The sequence below is a fragment of the Polyodon spathula genome, chromosome 5 (genome assembly GCF_017654505.1).
Source record: "Polyodon spathula isolate WHYD16114869_AA chromosome 5, ASM1765450v1, whole genome shotgun sequence".
Lineage (NCBI taxonomy): Eukaryota > Metazoa > Chordata > Actinopteri > Acipenseriformes > Polyodontidae > Polyodon > Polyodon spathula.
The window spans coordinates 49822912-49841195 of NC_054538.1; the positions used below are offsets into that span (position 1 = coordinate 49822912).

Consider the following 18284-nt stretch of genomic DNA (forward strand, 5'->3'; position numbering starts at 1 on the left):
CTATATGTTTCGGAACTGCGCTACTTGCTCTTCAAATTTGCAATAGGGTGCATCTTGCCCCATTTTACTTGATTGTATTCAAATGCAACTGTTTAGTATGTCAAAGCCAGTTTTTTCTGTTGCAAGTTTGATGCAATTTAAAAATAAAACTGATCAATTGAAATAGGAAAGATATTAACATTTATATAACTGTATTGCAATTAACATTTTTAGCAGCAGGGTTTGTATTCATGAATATTCTTAAATTTACCAATACATGATATCTAAGTAACTTTTTGTCTTCGTCTCCAACCCCCAGTATTATTTTTTCTTGATAATCAATCACTTTATTACTTGTATAGTGCCTTTTGCAATAAATTACCTCAGAGCTTTCAAATAAATCAAGTAAAAAAGTGTGTGTCTATAATGTGTGTGTGTGTGTGTGTGTGTGTGTGTGTGTGTGTGTGTGTGTGTATATATATATATATATATATATATATATATATATATATATGTGTATATATATATATATATATATATATATATATATATATGTGTATATATATATATATATATATATATATATATATATATATATATAGTGCTTATAGAAAGTCTACACCCCCTTGAACTTTTTTCACATTTTGTTGTGTCAGTGCCTCAGAGTTTCATGAATTTAAATGAGGTTTTTTTTTCCCCACATACCATACTCCACACTTATGGGGGGGGGGGGTTATTGAGAAAAAATACAGTACTGTGCAAACATTTTAGGCAAGTGTGAAAAAATGCTGTAAAGTAAGAATGCTTTCAAAAATAGACATGTTAATAGATTATATTTATCAATTAACAAAATGCAAAGTGAGTGAACAGAAGAAAAATCTACATCAACCACCCTTTGCCTTCAAAACAGCATCAATTCTTCTAGGTACACTTGCACAAAGTAAGGGATTTTGTATGCATATAGTCAGGTGTATGATTAAACAATTATACCAAACAGGTGCTAATGATCATCAATTCAATATGTAAGTTGAAACACAATCATTAACTGAAACAGAAACAGCTGTGTAGGAGGAATAAAACTGGGTGAGGAACAGCCAAACTCAGCTAACAAGGTGAGGTTGCTGAAGACAGTTTACTGTCAAAAGTCATACACCATGGCAAGGCAAGACAAGCAACAAGACACAAAGTAGTTATACTGCATCAGCAAGGTCTCTCCCAGGCAGAAATTTCAAGGCAGACAGGGGTTTCCAGATGTGCTGTCCAAGCTCTTTTGAAGAAGCCCAAAGAAACGGGCAACGTTGAGGAGCGTAGACGCAGTGGTCGGCCAAGGAAACTTACTGCATCAGATGAAAGACACATCATGCTTACTTCCCTTTGCAATCGGAAGATGTCCAGCAATGCCATCAGCTCAGAATTGGCAGAAAACAGTGGGACCCTGGCACACCCATCTACTGTCCAGAGAAGTCTGGTCAGAAGTGGCCTTCGTGGAAGACTTGCGGCCAAAAAGCCATACCTCCAACGTGGAAACAAGGCCAAGCGACTCAACTATGCACGAAAACACAAGAATTGGGGTGCAGAAAAATGGCAGCAGGTGCTCTGGACTGAGTCAAAATTTGAAATATTTGGCTGTAGCAGAAGGCAGTTTGTTCGCCGAAGGGCTGGAGAGTGGTACACGAATGAGTGTCTGCAGGCAACAGTGAAGCATGGTGGAGGTTCCTTGCAAGTTTGGGGCTGCATTTCTGCAAATGGAGTTGGGGATTTGGTCAGAATTAATGGTCTCCTCAATGCTGAGAAGTACAGGCAGATACTTATCCATCATGCAATACCATCAGGAAGGCATCCGATTGGCCCCAAATTTATTCTGCAGCATGACAACGACCCCTAACATACAGAGAAAGTCATTAAGAACTATCTTCAGCGTAAAGAAGAACAAGGAGTCCTGGAAGTGATGGTATGGCCCCCACAGAGCCCTGATCTCAACATAGTCTGTTTGGGATTACATGAAGAGAGAGAAGCAACTGAGGCTGCCTAAATCCACAGAAGAACTGTGGTTAGTTCTCCAAGATGTTTGGGCCAACCTACCTGCCAAGTTCCTTCAAAAACTGTGCAAGTGTACCTAGAAGAATTGATGCTGTTTTGAAGGCAAAGGGTGGTCACACAATGTAGATTTTTCTTCTGTTCACTCACTTTGCATTTTGTTAATTGATAAATATAATCTATTAACATGTCTATTTTTGAAAACATTCTTACTTTACAGCATTTTTTCACACGTGTGTGTGTGTGTGTGTGTGTATGTATATATACACCCCAGTAAATTACATACAGTAAAACAAGTCATTTGAATTATTACTTTAAAAAGTTGTGATACAATTAAGTAATACAAAAAATAATACAATTAAATTAGTAGTAAGTGCTTTTAAAACGTTGTTAAAAGCAGGACCAGCTAACAGGGGTAATATATTCATATTTCTTTGTTCTAGTTACAGCTGTGGCAGCAGCATTTTGCAAAAGCTGCAATAGAGAGAAAACACAACTTGAAATTTGAATAAAAAATAGCAATTGAGAAAAGTAGTGATGTTGCTTAAGATCTCTGCCACCCCCTCCAGGAGTTTGCTGTCACTGTAACAGAAGACTTCATTGAGTACCTGACTGAAGGTGCTCTGGCCATTGAGGTGTATGGACACAAGCACACAGACCCGCAGAGAAGCCCTGCACTCTGGGACCTGGGCATCATCCAGGCCAAGACACGTACCCTCCGGGACAGGTAAGCTAAGTGGGCAGGGAAATAAACTTGCTGCTGTAAATAAGTCTCCATTTTAGTAAATCTAGTTTACAATAACAGGATGTTAGAATGTACTTTATCTCTTGGACCCGCATCACCATTTCGTCAGCATCTTTATGTAGTGACCTTCACAAAATTTCTCAAAGCAAAAGAAAACAAATATCACCCCCAATATATGCTTTTAAGTAAACATTAGTTAGTTAACGTGACTCACTACTACTGTACATGTTGAAAACATACTTACAAATGAGTAAGCCAGGTCAATGTTGACAGTCTACACTGTCATCCTTGGCTGTAGTGGTACAGGTATAGAAAACCCCTAACCTGGATTCAACACTACAAAGCTCTGTTTTGCAGGAGCCAGGGGTAAACAAGATTGTTTCAGAAAGGGGGAATAAACAGTCTATTTCATAATGTGTTTTATTCTCCTGAATCCATGCAATCCATTATATTTTGGTAGTATTATATTCCAACAAACTGGATTACAAGGTACTTTGCATTCTCTCATGCAGGTGGAGCGAGGTTACTCGTAAAGTGGAATTATGGGTTCAGATCCTGGAGTTGAATGAGAATGGAGACTACAATCCCGTTGAGGTTGTTCCTGCACCGGATGTTCACACCGGGGGAATCTTTCAGCTCCGACAGGTTGGTCTGGTTTTACTTTGGCACTCTTTTGAAGGAGTGTTTGTAGATTCTGGTATTTTTACTGTAGGTCACATGGTTCTGATTTGCAGCTAGACCATTGGAGTAAGTTTTGTACTAATTTAAGTACTAGGTGCCAGGAACCAGAATATATGGAGAAGGAGTTTTTGTTTTTTTATTATATCGGCATATTACGAATTTATAAAATGGAAGCACCAAATTATCATCAACTAAAAAAAGACAAATCAGTACTATTGCTTCTGCTAGTAAGAATTATTTGTTGTAATCCATGACCAGCACCTTTTTAAGGGCAGTTTGCAAAGTATTTCAACTTGTTTTCTATACATTTACAAAAACATACAGCAAACCATGTGCACATTATCACAAGGATAAGTACTGGGGTAAGTCAGAACCACACAGGCACAGTAAAGCAAACGCATACTGTACATGTGTGGGTCAGATGATTACTTCATTAACATAGGGACGTTTGTCTGTCAGGGCCAATCGCGGAGGATCCTGGTAGAAGTGCGATCAGTGCAAGACTCTGGCACCATGCCTCTCGTCGCTGAATCAGTCCTTGGTATTTCTGTGGGCTGTGTTGAGATTCGTCAGGCTCGGCCTGCCAAGCCACATCGTTCTCATCAGGTGAGGGTTGGATGGATAGTGTGCCCTACTAGGATATGTGAAATGATTAAAGCAGTTGTATCAAAAGGTTGGAGATGGACTTAATGGTTATGACAAATTGTCTTTGTGTTTTTAGAAAGCTGTCTTCTCACTCTTGCCTTTTAATTTTGTTCTGTTCGGTTAATTGCATTTTTTTCTTTTAAGGTGGAAGATGATGAAATGGATAGTTATCAGGTACTTATGATTATTGTTATTATCATTATGGCAGTTAATTTTACCCATAAACAATGTACAAGAAGTGGTTTGCACTGTTTTCAAAGATACTGGTTTATGCATACCTTCTGGGTGAAACTGTAAACTTTGTGATATTTCATGAGCAAGATGCAAATAAAGGTTCACATTACATGTTTCAATCCTATGCCATGCTCTGATCATACCACTGTAGCTTGTTTGCAATAGAATTAGCTTTTAAATTGAGTTTGTTTCATTCTTGGCAGATAATCTGACCCCTAACCATGTCTAACTTTTTTTGTTATCAGACTACTTTTGATACCTAATTGTTAATTTCTAGTTTGCCGTTTTGATTAACTTAAAACAAAACTTGATTTAACCTACTTTTTTCATTATGATCTTCACATTTTTTTTAATTTATTTTTTTAAATATTGTACTATTTCCCTGTTTCTGACCCTGTGTAGGACAGGGATCTGGAGAGGCTGAGGCGGCAGTGGCTTGCAGCTCTAACAAAACGGCAAGAATATCTGGATCAGAATTTGCAGAAACTAGCCAGCAAGCCAGGTACGAAAGCAAGTACTGCTGGAAATGGCCAACATTCCTGTTGGCCATTCACTGTCACTTGTCTTTTTTTAACCTGTTATGTAGATTAAAAAACAGCTCCCAGTTTCAAGTACAGTTGCTGAAATACATTGCTGGAGATGCTTCCATCTGATTGTGCACCTTTGGTTTCAGGGGTGTGGAATTAATATCTCCAGATGCCCAGAACAACAAGATTTGTGTGAGGGAGAAGTATTACCGTTATACTTTGCCCGTTGGACAAATATTATTATTTATTTATTTAATTCTGTATTTAATTCTTTATTTGTTTATTTTTCACTACGTTCATTCTGTTGATAGAAAAACACTCCGGGCAGATTTCTAAAGAGCCATGCAAGTTTATAAAACTCGGAAGTGGAAAAAAGCGGAAGACTAGCACATACACACAAACATTAATAAATGTGTACCTCCAAACCTCAAACCAAAACTATATACACGCATATACATATCCCATGGTTTGTCTTCCCATGATCTTGAAAAGCCTTGATTTTGGTGGTAATCAATGCCTTGAAAAGCCTTAAATGTGATTTTTGGTTTTTTGGATTGGCCTGGAAAAACCTTAAATTGTGGAACCATTGTTCAAGAGTTTTTTTTTTTTTGTTACATCTTGCTGTGAAAACTATTCTCATTAGATCTGTAGTCAGAGATGTCCATGCATTGGTCTGGTTCTTGTTGTTTACAGACCAGCACAGCTTTGAAAAATTACTGGCTACGGTTGTGAACCAGAAACGATGCAGAGATCACAAGTGACCTGCTGATCGTAGTGCAAACTTCTGCCCCCTTGTTGGTGGAGGCAAATGACATCATATTGTACAATGAAGCTGTGAACAGCCTTGTCAACACTATATGAAATAAGTCAATTTATACAAAAATAATGTACTAAATCTGTGATAAGTCGTGTATAATGTTACAATGAAGTGTAATGTTAATCAATCAAACTGACTCTGTATAGGTAGATAATCCAGACAAACGTAAATATAGGACTTTAAAAAAAAATTGTGCTGTGCTGGAAGCTTTGGAGGTGTTTGTCTAAAAGCTGCATGTGACATCAGACAGCAACCAGGCAGCAAGCTCTGGGATACGAGAATGCAACCTTGTCTCTCCGTGGATTCAGTCGGATTTTTTTTTTTTTTTTTTTTTTTTTTTTTTTTTGCTCGTAAGCATGCTGCAATACAAAACTCCTGAAAATGTTGGGGTGGGTGTGTATATATATATATATATATATATATATATATATATATATATATATATATATATATATATATATATATATATATATATATTTGTAATATATCCTATATATATATATATATATATATATATATATATATATATATATATAAATATATATATATATATATATATACACACACAGTACCAGTCAAAAGTTTGAGTAGACTTTCTGGAAACTAGGTTTTTTTCATAATTGACAATGTTTTATGTCGTATACGTTTCTGTAAATGAAAAGACATGTTACAATATACAAAACAAAACATAAGGGGTATCAAAGCAATGTTCAGGAAAATTGAAAATTGTCTCAATCTTGGATTCCTCAAAATAGCCACCCTTTGCCTTAATAACAGCATCAGAAACACGAGGCGTTCGGTTAACAAGTTTCTGCAGGAAATCACCCGACCATGTCTTCACAGCTCTTCTGCAGCAATTCCCGGTGATGTAGGGCACTTCTGGGTAGCTTTGCTTTGACTCTTCTGTCCAGTTTGTCCCATACATGCTCTATGGCATTGAGGTCTGGAGACTGGGCAGGCCAGGTAATTAGATTGAGTTGTCCTTCACTTTCCTTCTTCGCCAGATAGTTCTTGCACAACTTTGAGGTGTGTTTCGGGTCATTGTCTTGCTGAAGAATGAAGGACTGCCCAACTAGCCGTAATCCTGATGGAATGGCATGCCTCTGAAGTATGCTATGATAGCCATGCTGGTTGAGCTTGCCATGGACTTGGTAAAGATCACCAACTCTGTCACCAGCAAAGCAACCCCAGACCATGCACTGCCTCCCCCATGCTTGACAGTGGGAACCACACATGCAGAACTCATGCTCTCTCCCTCTTTGCGTCTTGCAAATACTCGGTGGTTGGACCTAGATATTTCAAATTTTGACTCATCTGTCCATAAGACATACTTCCTCTCCTCAAACGTCCAGTTTCTGTGTTTTGTGGCCCAGGCAAGTCTCTTCCTCTTATTCTGCACTCTTAACAATGGTTTCTTTGCAGCAATTCTTTGTTAGGCCAGCTTCACAAAATCTCCTCTGAACAGTTGATGTTGAAAGATCTGAAAGTTTCCTGCTTGTCTCTACCACTTTATCCTTTGTTTCGAAAGCTCCTTGGTTTTCATGGTTGCTTTGGTGGATCACTATTAGTTGCAGCTTGAAAGTCTTATCTTGCAGAAATTATCTACAAGTTAAACCACTTTGAGTACACACAGGCTGAAACCATTTCACTTTCTGTGACCTTTCAAACAAACCATTTGCACCTGAGCTGATTTAGGTCTGCAGTAGCAAAGGGGGTTGAATACTTCTGCAACTGAGGGAAATCTGTTTTTCTCTGTAAAATTACCTATTTATATTCTATATGCATTTTTTAACTGTCAATGTGGAGTAGTTTGTGTAGATTATATATAATTTTATTAGTGGTAAAACACAAGGCAGGGTCATTAATGGAAGGTACATGAGGGCAAGTTTGATGGCAGGTTTGACAGCAGGGCTATACTTTGTAGCAATAAAGATCCTACACAAATTTAAAAACGGTCACAAATAAACCGCAAAAACGCAGCATATAAGAGTGTATAGCATAAAAGTACAAGTAAAAATAATATGCACAGAACAAATATAAGATAGTTGAACAGAACTAACTGCACTTATTATTCTGAGTCTGAGCTAACCCCCACTCCTCCTTCAGCTCAGTCAGTAGAAGGGAGGACAGGCGGGCCTGCTTTGTCCTGCTGTGGAGACTTCAGCCATCAGTCAGGGTATTGTGCACAATACTGGAAGTGTTTTCCTCTTGCGCCCCATTTTCAAATCAAACTGTCACTGTATACCTATAGCAAAAGCCTACCTAAACCTTAACCTGCTAATTTCAAAGTAGGAGCTTAGAATGACAGGCGCTGTAGCTGGCAAATGAAAGTTCACAGTCGGTGCAGGTCTTGATGATTTACAGTCATTTAAACATATGAGAGCATTCTAGCGCTGCTTCAGTCAACTGGATCTGTCAGACACAGATGGTGAGGAACAAGTTTAAAGCCCATTTCCCTTATGTCTACTTAACCCTCTGCGGTCCTATGTCGGGCCAGGTCCGACATTACAATTTTCCCTTTCCAGTCCGATGTCGGACCTTGTCCGACATCATCAAAAAGACATAAAGTATAGGTCTCTAGTCGTTTTTTTTCCAGAAAAAGCAGAGAAAACCTTTCAATGGCCGAGTGAGACCAATAGGAGCCGAATGAAGCCAAAAAACAAGGCCGTGTCTGATCAATACAGTAGCCCCATGCACCACAGAGATAACATGGACACAAACAAAGGAGATAGTGACTTGTGAAAGTATTGACCCCCCCCTTAGCATTTTTCCTGTTTTGTTGCCTTACAACCTGGAATTAAAATGGATTTTTTGGGCGTTTGTATCATTTCATTTACACAACATGCCTACCACTTTGAAGATGCAAAATATTTTTTATTGTGAAACAAACAAGAAATAAGACAAAAAAACAGAAAACTTGAGTGTGCATAAGTATTCACCCCCCCCCAAAGTCAATACTTTGTAGAGCCACCTTTTGCAGCAATTACAGCTGCAAGTCTCTTGGGGTATGTATCTATAAGCTTGGCACATCTAGCCACTGGGATTTTTACCCATTCTTCAAGGCAAAACTGCTCCAGCTCCTTCAAGTTGGATGGGTTCCGCTGGTGTACAGCAATATTTAAGTCATACCACAGATTCTCAATTGGATTGAAGTCTGGGCTTTGACTAGGCCATTCCAAGACATTTAAATGTTTCCCCTTAAACCACTCGAGTGTTGCTTTAGCAGTATGCTTAGGGTCATTGTCCTGCTGGAAGGTGAACCTCCGTCCCAGTCTCAAATCTCTGGAAGACTGAAACAGGTTTCCCTCAAGAATTTCCCTGTATTTAGCGCCATCCATCATTCCTTCAATTCTGACCAGTTTCCCAGTCCCTGCCGATGAAAAACATCCCCACAGCATGATGCTGCCACCACCATGCTTCACTGTGGGGATGGTGTTCTCGGGGTGATGAGAGGTGTTGGGTTTGCGCCAGACATAGTGTTTTCCTTGATGGCCAAAAAGCTCAATTTTAATCTGACCAGAGTACCTTTTTCCATATGTTTGGGGAGTCTCCCACATGCCTTTTGGCGAACACCAAACGTGTTTGCTTATTTTTTAATTTAAGCAATGGCTTTTTTCTGGCCACTCTTCTGTAAAGCCCAGCTCTGTGGAGTGTATGGCTTAAAAATGGACAGATACTCCAATGTAGAGCTTTGCAGCTCCTTCAGGGTTATCTTTGGTCTCTTTGTTGCCTCTCTGATTAATGCCCTCCTTGCCTGGTCCGTGAGTTTTGGTGGGTGGCCCTCTCTTGCCAGGTTTGTTGTGGTGCCATATTCTTTCCATTTTTTAATAATGGCTCCGTGGGATGTTCAAAGTTTCTGATATTTTTTTATAACCCAACCCTGATCTGTACTTCTCCACAACTTTGTCCCTGACCTGTTTGGAGAGCTCCTTGGTCTTCATGGTGCTGCTTGCTTGGTGGTGCCCCTTGCTTAGTGGTGTTGCAGACTCTGGGGCCTTTCAGAACAGGTGTATATATACTGAGATCATGTGACACTTAGATTGCACACAGGTGGACTTTATTTAACTAATTATGTGACTTTTGAAGGTAATTGGTTGCACCAGATCTTATTTAGAGGCTTAATAGCAAAGGGGGTGAATACATATGCATGCACCACTTTTCCGTTATTTATTTTGTAGAATTTTTTGAAAAGTTATTTTTTTCATTTCACTTCACCAATTTGGACTATTTTTTGTATGTCCATTACATGAAGTCCAAATAAAAATCCATTTTAATTCCAGGTTGTAAGGCAACAAAATAGGAAAAATGCCAAGGGGTGTCAGTACTTTCACAAGCCACTGTAGCTGCTTCCGAATCTAGCGCTCAAAGAATATCACAGACATTTGCAGAGCTTTTTGAGATGTTTTAGTAATTAAAATAATGACTTGGATCACATTATTAGGTATTAGTTTGGTGATAAAACGAGTGATCAGGAGAGGATTTATCACTATACACGTCTATAAAAAGTTATGTGAAAAATACAGTGAACAGGGGGTGGGGCTTGGCTGGAGATGCAGTACTGATGTCCTTTTGCCATGCACTGCCTTTTATACCTGTTTTACTCTGGGGAAAAAAATAAAGAAATAAACCGTGTGTGTGAAAATAAATTGGACCTCACACACCTAACAAGCGCTGCATAAATTGACTGCAGCGGGTTGAAGGGCAATATCAATCAAAGCCCACATACTTTGAAGTCGGGTTTATTTTATAAACTAATACTTTATGTGCAGAAAATATATATTTACAATGTTCTCCTGTCCTGTGAGTTGCTTTACCCCACCCATGTAAATACTGAAACACCCTTCACTCCAGATATGTCTGAGGATGATGCAGACCAGGAATCACAGCTTTTGGAGCGCCGGCTGACACTGACGGAGGAGAGAAATGCAGTGATGGTGCCGTCCGCAGGCAGTGGCATACCTGGAGCTCCCGCAGAATGGTACGAATTTATTATCCGTAGTCTGATACTCCTAGAAACTGCATGTCTTTGTGCTAGAACACAACATTTTGCTAAATTTTAAACTTAGTTAAGACCATAGTTTTAGGGCAGAGAGACTCGACTTCTAAGTCTGAGACAAGCTGCGTGTGTATATATATATAATTAATATAATATATAGGTAATTGATGCTTGGGCTTGACACCACCGTGCTTTCAGGTCACTAGACTGGTACCAGTCCATTACCGTACCAGACCGACCTAATGCTAAAGTCGCCAAACCAACCCTGCACTGTTCTGGTTACAAGGCTATTAGTTGATTCTAACAAGGAGACTTCCCTTTTGTGTGAGTACTGACTGAGTGGCTTTGCCAGTAGTTCACACAGGTTTCCTGTACAGTGCAGTTTTGAAGGTGAAACGAGGCAGTCCATCTTTGACAACCCTACCGCCTATCCCGTGTCCTGTCTTCCACACACACCCCCCCCCCCCCCCCCCCCCCCGTGCACCCGTACTTTCTTTTTGAGCTCCAGTCATCCTCGGGTCACGGCTCCTATTGTTTCCCAGTCTATGGACATCTTAGTGCATGACTTGAAGAAGCTGGACCTGGCCCAGTTTCCGCCGGTAAGGGGCTTTAGTTGCTGTGCTGATACAGATGCCAAATTTAGTGCTCCTGTCCAAGGAGGGTGTCTTCCCCAACAAACAGTTCCGGGTCTCGGAGGTGATCCACAAGCGTGCCTATTCAGCCAGTGCGTTCACTGCTTGGCTGGGCAACTTTTAATAGTGTTGTGGTAGCCCTCACTGACAGTCACAGGCCCTCATCACAACAGCTGGATGAGCTGTGCCTTTTTTAATAAGAACCTGCTGTAAGAACCTGGCTACACTGGTAGCTGCACGCAGGCTTGAAGGAAAAATTACAAAGATCTGTGAGCATGTAGTTTTATGCCCCTAGGGGCAGGCAATGACTGCATCACAGGCTCTGCGAGCAGCTTTGATATGTCTTATTCAGGTTTTGGGGTCTTTACTGTATGGGTAGTTACCTCCTAATGATTGCATTTGTATTTCAGGGAACCAGGGTTATGATAGTAAGTAATGTTTTTTTGGTTTCGATCTGTGTCTGCTTACTTGCTGGTAATGCCATGACACAAAACTGAAGTGGGAAAGTGTCCCTCCTGATTGGTGGTCCAATATTTAATCACAAGTAGACTGATTTTAAGTAGCGCAGGTTTGTGACTGCCAACCCATTAAACATCAGGGAAACAGCAACAGCTTATTCATTATGTGCAGGTAAATTGGGGTGTGGGCACATTGGAGCAAAGAGACCAACAGGGATTTCCCTGATTCCAGGCCAGTCTGAGCTGGAACTGATAGTCTATCTGTCTGATTGTATGTAACACTTACATTTTTATATATTTATAAAGAACTGCTTATCCAATTTTGATAAAACTTAAAGGATTTTTTTTTTTTTTTGTGGGTTATGGGATGTAGTTCACATGTAAAGAGTTGGAAGTTAATTGTTTATTCATTTGACAAACTTCAATACAAAATTGAGAATCTGGTAGTAAATTAAGGCATCAGCGTATGTCAAAGTTATATTTTAACATGTGCATTCCCTGGATATAGACCATGGAGAGCTACTTTTTACAGATGGCTCTAATTTAGAATTTACAGCCTTCCTAGAGCATAAAAGAACGAGTGTTTAGCCTAGAACAAAGAAGGATAAGATATAATACAACTTTATAGCAGTTGTTAAGAATCCTCAAAGTGGTTGGCAAAGTTGACACCAGCCAATACTTCATGCATAGCATTAAAACAATAACCAAAGGACAAAACAGAAATTGAGTGGTGACAGTATTAGGGCAGAGGGTTGTAGACATTTTTTACAGGGTATACAGCGGGATGCCAGTCAACACCCTCAATGCTAAACCATAAGGAACCTTTTTTGAAGTTTTTTTTTTTTCCTCCCTTTTTAAGGATTCCATCGCCTGGAATGGAAACACACATTCCAGTTCTCTTTCTTGACCTGAGTGGTAAGTCTGTGTGTCTGCTTGTTTCTTTTGTCAACAATATAACACAAAGTGCTTACACAACTTCGTAATGTTTTGACAGGCTTTTTTTTGTTTTATTTTAGATTTCAGCCGTATAATAAAGTATTGTATTTTTGTGTCTAGAGGATGATTTCAGCACACAGGATAACCTGGACGAACCTGAGGCAGGCGGCTGGGATGCCACATTAACTGGCGAGGATGAAGAGGAATTCTTTGAGCTGCAGATTGTTAAACATGATGGAGAGGTGAGCACTGGGATCATACCATAATGTGGTGCTTTTGGAAACAAACTGCTCAAGTTCATTCATGCATCCTCCCAAGATTAGCCATTTGCAGTCCATTTATTCAGCGCCTGTCAGGCATGTTGAGTCCAATTTATTTTCACATGTTTTTTTAGTATTTTAAGTACATTTTTTAAGGCTGTATTTGCACTGATTCAGTTTAGAGGATTTGGTCCACACTTGGTACGATTTGGTTAGTTTGATGTGAGGTATGAACAAAGTCTGCTTGGGAAATGAACCGGTCTGGCAAAGACTGCTTTGCTTACTGGACTCGGTCCTTTTGCACATAGGAAACAAACTATGCAAGGTAACACCACTCTGAAGTAAACATTTTGTGTGTAATTTTAGTTCATATTCATAGTGTCTCAGCAAGATAATAGCAGTAATTGATTAGGTTGTGTTAGCACCATTCAAAAATAAAATAAACAACCTTGTGTGTTTTTATCATGTTTTAAATGGTAAATGCTAATAGCTGATCTGTTTTTTTTTTTTTTTTTTTTTTTTTAATATTTAACATGTTTTGAGATGAAAATATAAAGAGAGTTATCTGCAATAAATACATCCGCTGTTTTTAATTTTTTAACTATTGTTTTATATACTCTTGTTTTAATGGCTTCAGAGTTGGTATGACATTAGTGATTTGAAGAAAATAAAACGTCCCAGTTTTTCACTCTGCAAATCTGGTAACCCAAATTACATGGACAGTGTGAGAAACTAAAGCTCTGATATAAATTTGGTCAGACACCAAAATCCAAGCTGAACAACTAGACAAAACTCACAAAAATAGTAAAATATATTATTTTCAAATGAATGCTGGTAGGAGAACAGTGCAGTGTTGCGTTACTGAATACTACACTATTCTCCTACTGCACATCGTTCAACACATGTATTATTTAAATTAGCGAAGTGCTCCCCTGCCGCCTTCCACAGCTATATGTACGAATCTAAAACATGCTGTTAAAAATTGGAGCAATACTTCAATAGCTGCCATCATTCAAGATATATTGTGTAGAACTTGTTATAATATTTAACATTAATACCTCATAATACACCCATAGTATGTTTGTAATATACAAATGTTAGTTAATATTACGACACCTCCATTATGTGATTTAATAAGTAAATATAGGGTTTTAGTCCTTAAATTTCATATTTCATATAAAATGTATATTTACAGTTCTTAGGTTTCTGAAATAAAGTGCCCACAGTGTATAAAAATCACATCCATCCCAGATAATCCCTTGTAAGCGGTTGATTCTTAAAAGCGGACCGATACGATTACTGTGGTGAAGGCTGCAGAATCAGTATGTTAGTTTAAGAGCTTTGCAGTGTAACGGGTTGACCACTAGATTTCATGAGTTCCAGCATTATGCACACCTCCGGAAAAGCCATAGTGGTTTCCTTAACATCACGGATAATGGTCAGTTGGTTAAGTGCTTGTTAAAGCCAAAGAGCAAGTAAGATATCTGTTTGTTCTTGTACTTTACTGTGCAAATAAGTAAAGTAGTCACAGTAAATGTGTAGTTCCGGGGGGAACATATAACTGTTTTGATTTGTATTTGTTTAGTTGGGTATACTGTTTATACGTCAAACAGGGACCACTCAAAGTATAGTTTAGTTGTAGTACTGTGGCCAATCATGAAAAGGCTCCTAGTTTTGAGATACCCCTCCCCACGTACAAGACACAACCTGCTTTATTTTAAAAATTTTTTATATATATAAGAAGTTTGAAATGTATGGTTGTGGTGATCAGAAATGTTTTCATGATGTCTCGCCCCTTGAACGCTCAGAGACCAAATTGACAAAAAATAAATTAGTGCCGTTTTGCTGCAACAACTGCTGTATACACACAATGTAGTTTTCCATGTTATGAATGTATATTCAATATGTACAATTTTAGTTGTTTATAAGTCACCAAAATATACTTACCTTTTATGAGAGCAGGACCTTGCATAACAAACTTTGTGTCAGCTTTTTGAAGGGGAGTGATTTTGATGTTAAGTAAAAATAATAATAATAATAATAATAATAATAATAATAATAATTCCCGCTGTTGCACGTCAATGTTTCTCCCGTCAGGCTATTAGCAGATGTGATTCAGACAGCATCTTATATTGAGTATTCAAGAAAACGTTGGTTTGTCCAGTATGTTTTATACAGTTTGTATTGATTGATCTATAATGTTATATTAATATGTTAATTCTTATAGATATTCATTAAATATATGAATCGGTCAACTTCAATTAACTTAAATTAAACACTGAATGAACGAATACATGTTGAATCTATTGTACCAATAGTTGTGATGGTTACAAATAAAATGTTGAAAACAGGTAACCATAATTGTGTTTAAATTTAGAGGACAGTTCCTAAAATTACAACATGCAACCCTACTTCTAATATAACAGTACCTACCATAGCTGTAGTTAGCAGCAGACATCTTTTGTTTTGCAGTAGAACAGTGCTAGGTGAGGATGCAACTGTGGATCTCTATGAGGAGCCACCAAAGAAATTCATAAAGATAATTGATGCAAAACAATATACAATATGCACAGAGCAATTGGAAGGAATTCAAAAAGAGGTCCAGCTATAAAGATTTCAACACAAGAAGGCCTGAGGTCAATATTAGGTGCTGCTGAAGTGAGGCAGGATGATGTATACAAACAAACATTGTTAATGAGAGAAGACACTCTTAATCTCAAATGCAAAGTTTTCTATCATAGAACTTATATAGCAGCATACACATCAAAAAGTAAATCTTCAGCATCACAAGTCATCCATACCAATGACAGAAGCCACCTCTTTCTCTCAGCCACAAAGGCTTAGCAAATGCATCTCAAACTCCAACATATACTTGAACATTGTTTCATTTGTGGCATATCTGGAAAACGACTTCCTGATATGCGCAGAGAGAGACTCAAGTCAGCACAGGTACTAGGCAGACAACACATTCAGAAGTCCTGGAGGCTGCAGAGAAAGAGGCATGATGAAGCTGTATTTGCCAGTGATGCCAAGTACCACCAATCCTGCCTCTCCCACTACATTTCAGAAAGGTACATGAAGGCCTCGCATATGAAATGTATGGACACATCTTTTGTTCACAATAGGACAATTAACACACTTGAGTGAGATCAAGCAAAATGTATTTTCTGAACAAACAAAAAAAAGGTCACTACACTCGCATACCAACGCTTAAGCTTAATTGATAGCTTGCTGGAAATGGGAGTTTCCAAGTCTGAAGCAGAGGCATATTCTTGGAAGCTGAAACAAAAACTGAAGACACATTTTCCAGATAGCCTGTGCTTTAAGTGACCAGTACTTCCTGATGTGTTGTGTTGTAGTGATGATGACCCGAGCACCTACATTGATGCATCCATAGACAACTTTGACCAAAAGGAAGATACTCTGGGTGGAAAGTCTACCACACATTGCATGGCCATGGTACTATGTCAAAGGTGTGGCATTCCTGATGATATTAATCATATCCCACAAGCAAAAAGTCACTTGAAGGAGCAGCATATGATCAAGATGAATTACAATGGTTGGTACCCTAAACCCAACAAAAAATCAGAGCCTGCTTCAATAGCTAACAGCTCGATTGTTGCTATGGATAGAGATAGCAAGTCCTATCAGAAAGTAGTAGCAAATGACCTGGTTTAGAAGCTTGCACGACTCATACATAAAGAAAACCAAGCCATCCCTGCATGGAATAGTTTAAACACTGCAACATCAGTTATACATCAGCCTCTGACAACAATCAGATGTCTGCCATTCCTCTATGCACCACCAATAGTCCATCTTTGACGATGAGCCTAATACGTCTACCGTGTCTGCGGCCACCGCCAGCCCCCTTGCACCTGGATTTTCTTTTTTGAAGTCCAACCGTCATGGGATCACCCTGCTACAGCTCTGCTGTTTCCCAGCCAAGGGGGTCATCATTAGCCTGCATGACGCAGAAAAACTGGGTTTGGCTCGCTTCCGGTAGACGCAGCAATTGCCTCGCTGGTGCAGGCGCCTAAACTAGCGCTCTTGACCAAGAACACTACCTGTCCTAACAAACAGTGTTGGGTCTCCACAAAACATTCTGAAGCGGGCTTACTCGGCCGTTGTAACTATATTACTCGTCTGGGTAACTATAATAGTATATTAGTAGCCTACCAGACCTGTTTATTGAAGGCTCACTTAGAGTCAGCTATAGGAACTGCTCCATATCTCCAAACTGAATGGGCAGGCTGTGGGCAGCAATCTACTGTTTTGGTAGCTGCAAGACGACAGATTTGACTTTACCAGACACAAGTGTCTGATGGGGATAAAGCACCGCTGTTAGACGCCCCCATTACACCAGGGCAAACCTTTGGTCCTGCGGTGGATGAGATGCTTCAGCGCTCTCACTGTGCACGGGGGTCCACAAAGGAACTGGTGCGTCTGCTTCCCAGGTGCGCAAACCAGCAGCAAACTGGCACCCAAGGCCCCAGCAGAGACAGAGACCGGCACAGTCGGCCCCTACTACAGCCAGAAGGGGTTTTCATAACTGACTCACGGCTGCGCACCGTGGCAGCTTTATTTATTTATTTATTGCATTTATATAGCGCTTTTTATACAAAAGTATTGGCAAGCAATGTATAGTATAGAGCTGAAAAAAAGAACAAACTGTAATACATTTGTATAGCATGTCATACATACAACTGCTGTAATCAGACCAAACACATTTTATAAAAGTGCGTTTTTTATTTATTTTTTTAATTTAGTGGTCGGCAATAATTTTTATTGTTTTCTCCCCAATTTAGTAATGTCCAATTAATTTTAGGCTCAGCTCACCACTACCATCCCTGCGCTGACTCAGGAGGGACAAAGATGAACACACGCTGTCCTCCAAAGTATGTGCAGTCAGCCACCCGCTTCTTTACACACAGCAGACTCACCATGCAGCTACCTAGAGCTACAGCATCTGAAGACAACGCAGCCTTAGGCAGCTTTCAGGCAAGCCCACAGGCTGGTAGCTGGTGCACGGTGAGCCAAGGACACCCTGTCCGACCTTGCTCTGCCTCCCTCCAGGCAGCGGTCGGCCAATTGAGCGCAGCCACTGGGAGCTCCTGTTCTCGGTCAGCAGAGGAATAGCCTGGACTCGAACCGCCGATGTCTAGACTATAGGGCGCATCCTGCACTCTACGCAAGTGCTTTTACTGGATGTGCCACTTGGGAGCCCTAAAAGTGCATTTTTAGTTTTGACTTGAAAACTACGGTCCCAGCTTCCCTGACAAATGAAGGCAGAACATTCCTTAATTTAGGCGCTCTACAAGAAAAAGCCCTACCTCCCTT

General features: G+C 39.5%; 1 protein-coding gene across 2 annotated transcripts in view; it reads left to right on the forward strand.

The window, feature by feature from the left end:
* Window positions 1-18284, forward strand: part of kif13bb (kinesin family member 13Bb) — a 124699-nt gene that overhangs the window by 78436 nt on the left and 27979 nt on the right. For both annotated transcript variants that reach the window (XM_041250698.1, XM_041250699.1), the window contains 8 exons: window positions 2586-2743; window positions 3274-3406; window positions 3902-4048; window positions 4232-4261; window positions 4724-4823; window positions 10517-10643; window positions 12611-12666; window positions 12808-12929. In XM_041250698.1, the coding sequence (XP_041106632.1) occupies window positions 2586-2743; window positions 3274-3406; window positions 3902-4048; window positions 4232-4261; window positions 4724-4823; window positions 10517-10643; window positions 12611-12666; window positions 12808-12929 (873 nt within the window). The remainder of the gene's footprint in view (window positions 1-2585; window positions 2744-3273; window positions 3407-3901; window positions 4049-4231; window positions 4262-4723; window positions 4824-10516; window positions 10644-12610; window positions 12667-12807; window positions 12930-18284) is intronic.